The 13912-nt window shown below is 40.2% G+C and overlaps 1 protein-coding gene across 1 annotated transcript in view; it reads left to right on the top strand.

Moving 5' to 3' along the window:
* tbkbp1 (TBK1 binding protein 1) overlaps positions 1–13912 on the top strand; it is a 65703-nt gene that overhangs the window by 42131 nt on the left and 9660 nt on the right. The window contains exons 4-7 of the mRNA XM_074619334.1: positions 1190–1294; positions 3497–3644; positions 6501–6703; positions 8302–8363. Of these exons, the coding sequence (XP_074475435.1) occupies positions 1190–1294; positions 3497–3644; positions 6501–6703; positions 8302–8363 (518 nt within the window). The remainder of the gene's footprint in view (positions 1–1189; positions 1295–3496; positions 3645–6500; positions 6704–8301; positions 8364–13912) is intronic.

The raw sequence follows: 13912 nt of genomic DNA, 5'->3' as shown, positions 1-13912 counted from the left end.
AAAAATGTGTTATTCAGCATTCGGTTGTACGTAGCTCCACCCTCACCTGTCACACCTGGTTCCAAAAAACCAAGATGGCGACGGCCAAAATGCCGAACTCGAGGCTTCAAAACCGCAGTCCACAAACCGATGGGTGACGTCATGGTGACTACGTCCACTTCTTATATACAGTCTATGTTCGAGAGCTTAGCATTACTTTATCATAACTGATAGATAGGAAATTAAAAAGGGAGTTATCCTTTAGATTAGGTTTTATCGACCCTCCTCATCTTTCTTCTCCTCTCAACAACAACAACATTAAAGCTTACAAAGAAAAACTCATGTTCCACACTGCAATCACATCAACTGTTATATACCAACTAATTAATCTAAAGAACTAGAATAAAACCAGTCAGCTTTCAACCCAAGAGGCCATTTATAACAACCAACCGATCCCACATACAGATTCCAGACAAGTGAGAATGTAAAAGGTGATAATGAGAACATCTTTAGGTCGTTTTTTAGATCTCATATCTGTGTGCGTCTCCGAGTACTCCCTCCCCTCAGTCACGATGCTGTTGACAAGCCATCCTACACCTTAGTGCCAGTTTTCTACAAGCATATGTTACCATAGACACGCAGAGCAGGCCTCGCCGCTCCGGCACACAAGCAGTGATGTACCTCTTTGTCCTCGCCGGCTCTCTTGTTTATCTCACTCCTTTGCTGCTGCTCCCACTCTCCATTCTCCGTATTGTGTAAAGTGACCATATTCTTCAACAGAAATCTCACTTCCTCGGCTGCTTTGAAAAATCTCTCCCTTTCACTCAGTGTGCTGTGCTATGTCACTGCTCTCAGATCTGTCAGAGAGTTGGCATCCAAGCGACATTCAGCCCCTTATTATGCCACGTTGTGATAGATCAGCAATAAAATAGTGTTGAAGATGATTGTTGAAATCATCACTAATCCGTTTTGTGGAGATGCGGGAGGCGTACATGCTGAGGTGTCAGGATTTCGGTGTCCTAAATTTCCATGGTTACACAACAATTTTCTTAAGAGACACATTTGATGACTCTCACAATGGAAGTGTTTTTTTCTCTCTCTTTGGGAGGAAGTTTGAAAACTGTAAAGAACGGGGAAAAGAAAGTAAATGTATGTCAAGCCCTTTTCTGCTCTTGGTTCTGAGTTTGTGTTTCTGTGCGTGTCGCTTCAGCTCCAGAAGAGGAAGGAGAGAGAGGAGCAGCTGGAGGACGTGATCCAGGCCTACGAGAAGATTCACATGGAGAAGAGCAACCTCCAGAGGGATCTCGACAAGATGGTCAGACACATTACTCAGTCCACTGCACTGTGCACTCCTTTTACAGGAGCCGTATGGCTCATTAATAAACTCTTAGAGCTTCACATTCTGCTGAATATAACATGTAGAACTGGAACATTAGAGATGTGGCCAAAAGTACATAAAGTTCATACAGTTTGTGAGCTTTTGTTCTTGAGCTGTTTTTAAGATTTGGTTCCAATTTACAGGAAATCTTAATGCTATAACATAATAATAATATTCTAGATCCGCTTTTCACAAACTTTGTCCTGGGACAAACCATCGTGACCCAATTCACAATAGTCTATAAATCAAATTTGTGCATAAATTAACCATTTTTACTACCATTTCCGCATCATCTTGAATAGGTAAACCAGCCAATTTGAAGAGATATATGTTTGATAAATCAAATAAATACATTTAAGTGGAGTTAACAAGCTCGTGCTTTTTTCCTGTAGGGTTAGTGTACGCTCGCTTTTCATATTAGATTCAATGTTATAAGTCAAGCTACAATTATTATTAACGCCACCGTGCACAAAGCCAGCTCCATAAAGAAATGGTTTTCCCAGATTGGTGCTCTGATGCTACGTGTCCACAGGCTCTGTCCGTTCCACGCTTCCCATTCATTGTCTATGTAAGTAGCCTTGCAATGTATTCTGGTAGTGTGGCGGCGCGATTCGAGAGACGGAGCGTCACGACGGCCGTTCCTCATTTGCTTTAAGTTGAGGGCTATTCTACTTTATGCAAATCAGGGGCGTTGAACGCGACTCACCACCTCTTCATTCTCTGCTCAGGTAGACATTACTCCTCTATATCTTTACATAGACAATAGTTGTTTGCTGTTATATTAATGCTCTGGATATTGAATTAAGCACCTTTATGGCAGTGCAATACTAAATTGTTGGACTAACCCTTTAAAGGATGGTCTGACTATAGATTTTATACAAATATGCAACAAAACACAATATCAAAATTCTTGATAAATCCTTGGAGTGTGCATATTTCTGTTGCATACTGTTGCATATGACTGTCCAGTTTCTCTTTCCTGACTTGGTTGCTCTGATAATACGACCAAGAAGAAAACAGACACTTGATGAAATGCTCTGGATCGTGTTGACTGGACACTCTGGAGTACGCTGCTCATTTCAAAGTAATTGCCAGTGAGCCAATGAGCAGTTTTTTTTTTCATTACTTCTTATACTGAGTCAACAGTCCTTCAGAAAGAAGAGTCCTTGATATTCCTCATCCGACACAAAACAAACACCCGATTGACTGTAAGGGGTACATACGCCTCAAAAAGATTACATTTATTACATTTTAATTGTTTGTTTTCCAACATACAGCACTGCAAAAACAAGATTAGTTTTTAGCTCTATCCTCTTGCTTCTTTTCTCAATACATGTGCATTTTTCAGACTGTGAGAATCTCCTTTTTTTGAACACATTTCTGTAACTGAGTTACAAATCAAAGTGGATCCAGACCAGGTAGACGCTTCCAACTGAACAGATTGGCTGGCTGGTCTCTCCCAGATCCCCTCTGTGATAATAAACCCTCTCATATGAGAGCGAAGTCTATTGAGCAGCTCATGCCGAGCAGCCTCAGCAGTTTTATGTGGGCACAAAGTGATTAGGGGATGAGGAGCGCCAAAGATGTTGGAACTGCCACCTGGCGAGGACTGACACCGTGTCAATGTCACCTGAAGTCTGTGACATTTCCTGGTAATGTGTGAAACCCAAAGTGTTTCCATACTTTACTGGATGTGTAGTGTTTACCACGCTGGATTTAACATGTGAGGGTGCAGGTCGTATCCACGCTGACCCTCCGCCGCTTTCTACTTAATTGTTTCGGCTCGCTGCGGTTTGTTTTGGTTGACGGATACGGAACAGATTTGATGTCACGTTACTCAGATAACAATAATAACTGCGATAACTTCCTTCTACCTCCACATAGACTCAAATGAAGCAAATATATCAATTCTGGCATTAAAAAATATCACTCCCTGGTTGCAAATATGAGTATTATAATAACTTTGCCAGGATATGAATGTAGATTATTGATACCAATATTTAGCAGCCTTGGACATGTTCACAAACAAAGCCATAAGTGCTAAAGAACGTACTGTATATAACCTCTGTTAATATTTTAATTCTGTATACGTGTTATGTAATTGGTGGATTAAAACAAAGTAAATGTGTGTGCTTGCAGACGAGCCTGGTGGAGAAGCACGTGGAGCGGATCCTGGGCCTGGAGTCGGCTCTGAGGCAGAGAGAAAACTCCCTGCAGAAACTCAACATGCAGCTGCGCAGCAAAGACATACAGTACCTGCAGCTGCACGCCGGCCCGGACGCACACAGTGAGTGTCTGTCAACTCTCACTCAGGATGTACATCTAGAGTTGAGATTTCTTTGCTAGGCAACAGTTTGGGTCCATGATTACTTCCTGTCAGCTGATGTTATTTACATACGCTGCAACAGGAAATAAACTGGGACACATTTAGAATGTTTATGTTTAAAACCATGTGATGGTCTAAATATTGTAGATTTGTGACATCACAAATGGACAGAAATCCTAACGGCTTGTTTCAAACGCACAATTTCTGAATACAGGCTGTGTGTGTTTCTCTGAATATTGAGCGTTTTGATAGTTTAACAGTATTTATATAGCATTTAAACCTGCTTTATAATATAAAACACATGAACATCTGACTTTTTACAATATGGGACCTTTAAAGCATGTAAACATGTTCTAGTAGAAACGAAAAACACAAGTATGAACCTGAAAATGAGAATAAAGTAATTTCCGGTTCACTGTAAGGTTGAAACAACACACCTACTTTTGTTTACGGTGTGAATTTTGGTTTGTTTGTAAAGTCCCACAAAGCTGCAGAATACAGTTCACTGCTCAGTTTCTTAAGGTTTAATTGATTCCAAGACAATCACGGTATAAAGTTGTTTTGCTATATTTAGCACTAACAGTAGTATATCAGGAAAGTTTGATAATTATTGTGATAATAACATTTACGGTGATATTTTTGGCTCCAATAATCATAGCTTGAGAATTTGATACCGGCACATCCTTAATTTATATATCTATTTATAAATAAATATATGTAATGTAAATGTAAAATACAGATTTCAGAGGGTTGTTTGGGTCAGTATTTTGATACCCATTTTAATACTTACTAGGTACAGTGAGAAAATACATTTCTATATCAACCAGTTATCTCTGTTAATCACTGCTCATCTTCTCTCTGTATCTTTAATCAAATCCAACAATCTGGCCTTAAAAGCATTTTAATTGAGGTCAGGTTACTCCTCGGTTTGTTGGAGAGAACCAGCTTGGACATTTTGTTCCAACTCTCCAGTCACAGTCGCAGAAAAACAGACCTCCTGAAATGATGGCGGGTGCAAGCGATTGAAATTCAAAACATTTACTCGTGCCTGGTTCTATAGATTTGAGGATTTCTCAGTATTATTCAGCCTGTTGCTTCCATCTGCACAGCTGACTGATCTCTATTGTAATAAGTCTGTGTCACCAAATGCTAAAAAAACCTGTGAGATTTTGAACGCATTACGATGCAAATTAATTCCTGTTATCAGAAATGTGAAAAAAGTTTCAAAGATGCTTCAAACTAGGCAGGTCACTCACACTGTTTTCACTGCATTTATGAGACTAAAAGGCTGCGAATGAAACCTTAAATTCTTATAAAGTCAGCAGATTCCCTCGTTTTCAGACTGCAGCACAGAAGATAAAATATGCAGTCCACTGATAGTGTTAAACTTTAGCTGTTCTAGAGTCAGTAGATGCTAAACTCTACCCTCTTCAACGATGTGGGTGGCTGATGGAGACCTTGAAGAAATGTGTCACCACCCACCTCGACAGATGCCTCTACTGATGGAATACCATAGATATTATATCTGTGCAGCCTGGTTTCATACACTGTTCACAGCTATACCTACAAAATGCACTGTAATTTGTGTATATCCCACAGAATCAATTATCTGTAATTAACATAATCGTGAACCAGGAAATATAAATAGTGACGAACGCCGCGTAGGGAGGAGGTCGGGGTCAATGGGTTGCTCAAAAAACATCGGAATTTCGCCCAGGAAACCAGTGTTCGTGTGAAACCAGAAGTCAACGTTGATTTATTCATCACTTCCGGAGTTATTTTAAACCAAACCACCATCTTTTTCTAAACCTAACTAAGTAGTTTTATTGTCTAATCCCAACCAAGTCGCTCTTTTCCTAAACCTAACTAAGTAGTTTTGTTGCCTAATCCTAACCAAGCCGATCTTTTCCTAAACCTAACTAAGTAGTTTTGTTGCCTAATCCTAACCAAGCCTATCTTTTCCTAAACCTAACCCAGTAATTTTGCTGCCTAATCCCAACTAAATACATCTTTACCTAAAACTAATTTACTAGTTTTGTTGCCTAATACTAACCAAGTTGATCTTTTCTTAAACCTAACTAAGTCATTTTGTTGCCTAATCCTAACCAAGCCAATCTTTTCCTAAACCTAACTAGGTAGTTTTGCTACATAATCCAAACTAAATCCATCTTCTCCTAAAACTAATTTAGTAGTTTTGTTGCCTAATGCTAACCAAGTCGATCAATTCCTAAACCTAACTAAGTAGTTTTGTTGTCTAAACCTAATCAAGCCAATCTTTTCCTAAACATAACTAAGTAGTTTTGCTGCCTCATCCCAACTAAATCCATCTTTTCCTAAAACTAATTTAGTAGTTTTGTTGCCTAATCCTAACCAAGTCGATCTTTTCCTAAACCTAACTAAGCATTGGTAGAATTTTGCATCAAACTCATATTTAATGGAAAGAAAAATCTATTGGTCCTGAATTGTTGTGTGATGAGTCAGAGTTTGCAAGGTAATATTGCTGCTTAATAGCTGTATATGAATGTGAGATACAGTATACGACTGCACACACGAGGAGGCAGGAGGTATATAAGAGACGATGTGCTGTTAGTGTCTTCTGGCTCAAGGACTGAGTCTGTGTGAGCGGAGCTGAATCACTAACATGCCCACGCAGATCACATCACCCAGGTACAAACTGAAAGATGCTGCCCTTGGAGAGAAGTCAGCTCTTCTGCTTTTTCATATATTGTACAACAACCGTGTGGACGGCTGCATTAGTCAGGGCGAAAAGGCATTTAGTGAAATATAAGTGGTTTTCTCTGTCTCTTTCCCTCCCAGTGCTGGACTGTCCAGCTATGACCCTCCAGAGCTCCCGTAGCCTGGACGCCCTGTCCGACCTGAAGCTGCAGCGGCTGGAGGCCGAGCTGGAGGGGGCGCGTCACGAGGCCCAGGGGGCATGTCAGAGGGAAGAAGAGCTGAAGGGGGAGTGTGAGAGACTGAAGGAGGACATGAGGATGCTGCAGAACAACCAGAGGGACAGGGTCAGTGTCTGCTTATTTTAGTCTGGACATTTTAAATTATGTAAAGAATACTGTCAGAGAAGCAGTTGACCACAGTACTTTCTTGTGACCCCAGGTTACGTTCAAAGACAACATTTTTGACATTGAACGTTGGCATTTGATGTTGAATTTTATGCTGCAGAATTGTACAACATGAACATGATTCTTCAGGATTCTGGGCTGCACATATACAGTGGTGGTCATCCAATAACAAAACATATCCCAGATGATGTACAGTGCCTTTTTAAAGCACCACAGGGGGGGGACATATATTTCTGGCTCCAGTGGGAGACAACAACCCGACCTTGCCAGTTTACTACAGATCCCAACACAGCAGAGTCTCTGGGCTCTACCCAGGACCAGAGGAATGCATATGCATCTACAGCTTTTTTCCATTAGTGCTTCACTCAATATTGTACATAAAAGGAATAGTTTGCGAGTTAGATGGGAGAATTGATACCACTCTTATGTCTGTACATTAAATATGAAGCTACAGCCAGCAGCTGGTTAGCTTAACTTAGCTTAGCACAAAGACTGGAAACTGGGGGAAACGGCTAACCTGGCTCTATCCAAAGGCAGCCGGTTAGACTGTTATCAGGTCATTAAATGGGCGTCATCAGTGGTTATAAGCCCCATAGATGTGGGTCAGTAGGGGCCTGCTACACCCACCAGTAGGTTTTATCATTGATTCATATGGACGATCGCTGAAAGAAGGAATAAAAGACGACAATAGCAACCTCTAGCGGCCGTAGTAATTATGACAGGAGCAAAAGTGGAAGTCAGGCGCTGTAGTATAGACATTGTGAAACTCCATATGGGGTGGAGGTAGGGGGTGATGGACGGGACAGTGGTTTAGTTGCCTAAACCTAAAGAGGTTGTAGTTTTGTTGCCTAAACCTAAAGTGGTTATAGTTTTTTGCCTAAACCTTAGTGTTTTAGTTCCCTAAACCTAAAGAGGTTATAGTTTTTTGCCTAAACTTTAGTGTTTTAGTTGCCTAAACCTAAAGAGGTTGAAATTTTGTTTCCTAAACAAGTTGTTTTGTTTGTGTTTAAAACGTAACCTTTCATTCAGTTTTATAACGTATTGCTTTGAAGGTTAACTTCCTACTGACCCATTGACCCACATCTATGAGGCTTATAAGGACTGATAACACCTATTTAATGGCCTGATAACAGTCAAATTGGGTGCCAAAGGTAACGTTAAAAAAATAATTCCATATAAAATAAAACCACAACGTGACATTTTTAGTTTTCAGCTTTTAAACAAACACGATATAACGTGTTTATTAGAGAGCTTTATCAGTTCTGGTAGGTGGGTTTTGTCACATTCAAACAGAGCCAGGCTAGCTGTTTCCATCTGTTTCCAGTCTTTGTGCTAAGCTAAGCTAACCGGCCTGTGGCGGTGGGTATAGATTTACCATACAGGCATGAGAGTATCGATCGTTTCATCTCACTCACAGCAAAAACAAGATGACAACTTAACATGTGGAGCTATTCCTTAACATCTTCTTGCTGTCAGATTTTGTCCAATATTCTACCTGCACCTGCATGCTAATCTAATTTCACGCTCTACTTCGACAGGAAATGACTTCTCCGTGCAAGCAGTGTGATGTGGAGTGGATAAAGAAGGTGGGAGATGAGCAGTAAGTGACCACAGCCGATCTCTGGGCGAAGGAAGGGGAGGAAATAAAACTAGGAGCGATGGAAAGAAAGGAAAGGTATGTCAGGAAGGAGAGAGATATTGGTTAAGGAGCATCATCTACGACGGAGAAAAGAAAGGAGACATGTTTCACTAGAAACAGCTGCTCATCTGGATCTTTATCCTGCTGTGATGCGCTCGGGCCGACCTCCAGGGACCTCATTAGAAACTAGACGAGCTCGCCATCGCTGCCTAACTGGGTTCAAACGCAGCATTAATAAAAGGAGTGTTATTCTTTGTGCACAAAAGCTGCATTTACATATACACTCCACTATATGTGCATCCAAGTGTAACACCATTGTTTCTGTATTGACAAGAGATTAGTGTGAACAGTAGGGGGCAGTGTGAGCACGGTGGAGGACGCCTTCCTGTCCATTTCCTCATCTATATGAGGCTTTAAATACATTCTCTCTTATTGGTCCACACCTCAAACCACACGAAAAGAGCAATAGTGAGCATTCAAGCTGCTGTGTTTCTCTGCAAACCTGCTGAGAGGAAATAAAGTAGCTTCATGTCCTCATCAAATTGCCCCAGCCTGGCATCGCATGACTTGTTTACAAGGTGTTACAGGTAAAATAAAAACTAGAAACCACAGATGACGACTCCCACACAGTGAAACCCCAGAGGAGTTTCGATGGGGAGCAAACTGAAAGTAAACGGTGCGGCAGCGAAGAGAGCAGTGTGGTGGAAGCCTACTGCTTTTTTCCAGACCTTGGTCACCTTTTGGTTTTACTCAACAATATCACTAACTCCCACTGAAAACCTACCAATGAAACAACTCTGTTTGCTGGTGCTCTTTCTTGTAATTGGGCTCATTTAGTGTAAACTGCACAGATTGATATGGTGGGGTTTTGCATGTGTTGTGTAGAGCATATTAACAAAGCTAACCTAATAATCATCAGCACTTTAAAAGGAGTACTTCAACCCACAAAATGATTATCTTAATATCAATTACTCACCCCGTGTTAACTTGCTTTTTATTGCTAGATGGGAAATGTTAAACTATCGTACCAGAGGCTTAAAAGTATTGTATTTGAAGAAAATTATCATAAGTGAGTCATCCCCATGAGAATAAATAGGCATAAATGTGTAATTTCACAAAACACTTGTTTAAATGACTTTTTAACATGCCTAAAAATCGACCCGCTTTGGGTTTTTTTGTTTTTTTTTAAGCAATTGACGTAGCTATGATGCATGGACATAAGGTTACTGGCAACCCATTCATTTATCCAGCGATATCTCTGTCATTTTTACTGCTAATGAAAAGATAAATGTACCGATGGTTGTATGTGTGACTGTTTGTAAACGGACGTTTTGATATAGTTTATCAAAGTTATAGTATAGTTATAGTTTATAGTTTAGTATATTAATGTAGGCTGCTGTTAAACGCAGCCTACATTTACTTAAATTCATCAAGATTTTTGACGGGGTGAATAATTGATATACAAATGGACATTTTGTGGGTGAAGTATTCCTTTAAGAAAGTCTGTCGGGGGAAATTGGTGTTATTTAAAAAATAGGTTTGTCAGTAAATGAGTTTTACTGTGATACTTTTAAAGGTCCCATATTGTAAAAAGTGAGATTTTCATGTCTTTATATTATAAAGCAGGTTTAAGTGCTATACAAATACTGTTAAACTATCAAAACGCTCAATATACGGAGAAACACACACAGCCCGTATTCAGAAATTGTGCGTTTGAAACAAGCCGTTAGGATTTCTGTCTATTTGTGATGTCACAAATATACAATATTTAGACCATTACATGGTTTTAAACGTAAACATTCTAAATGTGTCCCAGTTTATTTCCTGTTGTAGTGTATGTTAATAACATCAGCTGATAGGAAGTAAATATGGACCCAAACTGTTGCCTAGCAACGCAAATCTGTTGCAATTCCATTGAAATGCACTAAAATGGAGCATTTCAGACAGAGAGGGTGAATACAGGTATATTCAGGCAGACAGTACGAGGAAAATAATGTGTTTTTTTTACATTACAGCATGTAAACATGTTCTATTAGAAACACAAAATACAAGTATGAACCTAAAAATGAGCACGATATGGGACCTTTAAAGCTTCTCCAGTACTCAGAAATTGTTAATAGCAGCAACTTAATTGATGGATTCATGAAACCTAAATAGAGCAAAACTAATGTAATTTTATCTTTCATTGGTCACAAGATGTTCTTGTTTTGTGTCATGTTTCTCTTCTTTTTTCCATCTGTTTCGTAAGAGGTTTGTGGCTAATCTGACAACATGTCATATTTTTATGTGACATTTGTGGATTTTTAGTGTGCATCACTCATAACTACTAAATACGTGAATGGGCTGCCCTCACCAACCACAAGCCACGCTGCAGCAGTCGCAGGCATCCACCTGGCACTACACCCCCCCCCCCACCCTCCTCTTTACTTCAGTATTCAGAGCGACTGACTAATCCCTCTTCAGCTTTCAGAAAGTGAGAGCTGTTTCCAATAAATCACTACACGATGTTTTTAAGTTGAACCCTCATTTCTTGTTGGAAATTCATAAAAACAACAAAGTAATGACGTCTTTAGGAAATTTATAGAGTCGGACTTTTAAAACCACAAAGAGTAGCTTTTGGAAATCCATTTTACTAGGGCTGTCAAAGTTAATGTGATAATATTAATAACACTTTAACGCAAATTTGTTTCAATGCCACTAATTTCTTTAACAGCAAGTTTTTAATGCTAGAGTAAAGATACTGGTATTATATGAAACTAGAAAACCTAAAGAATCCATCGTTACCAACCGTGTAAAAAACTGTCATGGTTATTTTCAAAGGGGTCCCTTGACCTCTGACCTCCAGATGTGTGAATGTAAATGGGTTCTATGGGGACCCACGAGTCTCCCCTTTACAGACATGCCCACTTTATGATAATCACATGCAGTTTGGGGCAAGTCATAGTCAAGTCAGCACACTGACACATGTCATGATTTGAGCATATTGTTTTATGCTAAATGCAGTACCTGTGAGGGTTTCTGGACAATATCTGTCATTGTTTTGTGTTGTTAATTGATTTCCAGCAATAACTATATACATACATTTGCATTAAAAGCAGCATATTTGTCAACTCCCATGTTGACAAGAGTATTAAATACTTGACAAATCTCCTTTTAAGGTACATTTGGAACAGATAAAATCATGCAATTAAATATTTTAATCAATTGACAGCCCTAGTTATTATTGATAACTAGCCCCAAAAAACACTTAACAGCCCAACACACTGACTGTTTGATGCTCTGTGACTTGGTGTGAGGACTGTTTGACACCTTTCCTCATGCGAGTGTGAAAAGCCCCCTCTGTTTAACACCTGTACCTCAAGGACGCCAGAAGCATGCAGCCAAAATTTTGTTTGTTCATTTCTTTTAAGCACCATGAATACCTTACTTTTTCAAAAAAACTCTCCCACAGTCACACGTTTAGAAGAATATTTGTCATCGCCACATCAACAGGTATTCAACTGCTAGGCTTCAGTACATCCTGGACCGCTTCAGAATGAATCTCCGTCCATACTACTACGCCGGCTACTACTGCCATTCACGTACACTGGGCATGTGCAAGCCGGTATAAACAGGAAGCAGCGCTTGACACGGGAATTGATGCAAAGCGCTCTAATAATAGCTTTCCTCCTGTGAATGTAGGCAGTAGTAGCATTAAAAGATGCAGAATTTAACTGCACAATAAGGTCAGCAACGCTTGTAACTTGTTATCCATGTTGAAATGAACCACTGGTGGTCGAGGATCGTGTCTAGAAGCTATCTGATCTGCAAAAACTTGCAAAAACTCTTGCGAGACTCGCTGCTCGACGGCCTGTCCTAACCTTAACTATTCAAGATCAATGTCTAACCTCAACCATCTCACAAGAGTTTCTCCAACTTGCGGGTTCCCTTCTAGACACCTCCGTTAAAGAGTATAGAAGCAAAGAGGCAAAACTCAGTAGAGACATTAAAATTATGACAATAGAATAGAAATAATTCTGTTTTACTTTTGTACGGCTCTTTGTAGGTGGATGTTTTACTGTCTACTGTTTACGGTTGTCGCTTTCAGTCCAAAATGGTGGAGGCGTAGCTCTGCTGCTGGGCGCTGATGTTGCAATGGAACGAACAATTGACTTTCACTTCTTTGCAATATACATTCCTTGCTCGCGGCAGTTTTAAAACTAAAACGGGGTCAGCAGCGTTTTCAAACGTCTCCGTTTTAGGGGCTGGAAAAAAAAAAAAGTATGCTTTTTAAAACAAAAACGTATTCATGTGGATGAAGCCTTAGTTTCCCCCCCGAGGCGCAGTCCTTAATTCGAGTGACTGATCTCCAGTAGGTCTGATAAAGAACATTTATTATCACTCTGAGTATTAACCAACAAAGAGGAGCTCAGATCTCGCAGGCAGCTGCGGTGACGGCTCTTTCTTTGAAACGTCTGATCAGGTCAGAGGTTAGATATCTGCCCACACTCTCTTCACTTCATCTCCTACACACAAACACACACACACACACACAAAAACACACACACACACACAAACACTCTTGTATGTTGATCGATTCAGTAGCACGAATCTTTCATCAATGCTGCATCTGCATTATCACACCCCTCCTACGCACTGTACAGTACAGTATGTTCGCGCAGTAACTCGCACACAAGAAAAGAGGAAACCAAAAAATAAAAGCAAAAGAACAAGACGCACGCTGGAAAATTAAAAGTATTTTTAAATGTGCAGAGACAAAAACAAAACACCTGATTTCAAAGAGATGAATGAGAAACTCTGTTAAGTTTGTGCAGCAGGTGTTCACACGTCTGCTGCTTTACTACACTACTCCAGGTCCCCGTGAGCGAGAGGTGTTGCAGCCCAACCCAGACGGGGGCCTCTGACACAGATTATCAAAACACACTAGCAAAGTTGAAAAGGGAGATAGTACAAGTGTGAAAAGGAAGAGGTGCATGACTGTAAAACTGTCAAGAAATTCAGTGTACAAAAGCGATGAGAAAGAAAGAAGTCCGAGCAGAGCCGGAGCTGAGACGTATATCGATATTATACGACACGCTCCTCCCACCATGCCAGTAAGTAACATAATGATTGATATTTTCCTACTGATGCACTGAAGGTTTTTATACGTTTGCAGGAGATTTCAGATGACCCTGAATCATTTCAATGTCAGCAGCAGGTTCCTACGACTTTTACCACAAAGAAGGATGTTGTTTGCTCTAAGGGTGGGGGGCGACAGGGGGTTCGTTACCCCACTCTGTCTGAGTCACTGGTGGAAAACTAGGTGGGCCACTTGCAGAAGCCCACTAACCACTGGAAGATATGACTTATTTGAACTTCCCTGAAACGGGGTCCCTGACTTTATTTGAAATGATTTTTGGGGGGATGAACTTGTAGCGGTGAGCGGTGGGTTTAAACATGTTTTTCAGTGCATATCTTTGCAGATATCTGTAAATACAAAGAGAATAAACTCGTAGCTCAGAGGTAAAGAA

The sequence above is a fragment of the Sebastes fasciatus genome, chromosome 20, assembly GCF_043250625.1.
Source record: "Sebastes fasciatus isolate fSebFas1 chromosome 20, fSebFas1.pri, whole genome shotgun sequence".
In the NCBI taxonomy this organism is placed as follows: Eukaryota; Metazoa; Chordata; class Actinopteri; order Perciformes; family Sebastidae; genus Sebastes; species Sebastes fasciatus.
This window is presented reverse-complemented; position numbering and strand designations above follow the sequence as displayed.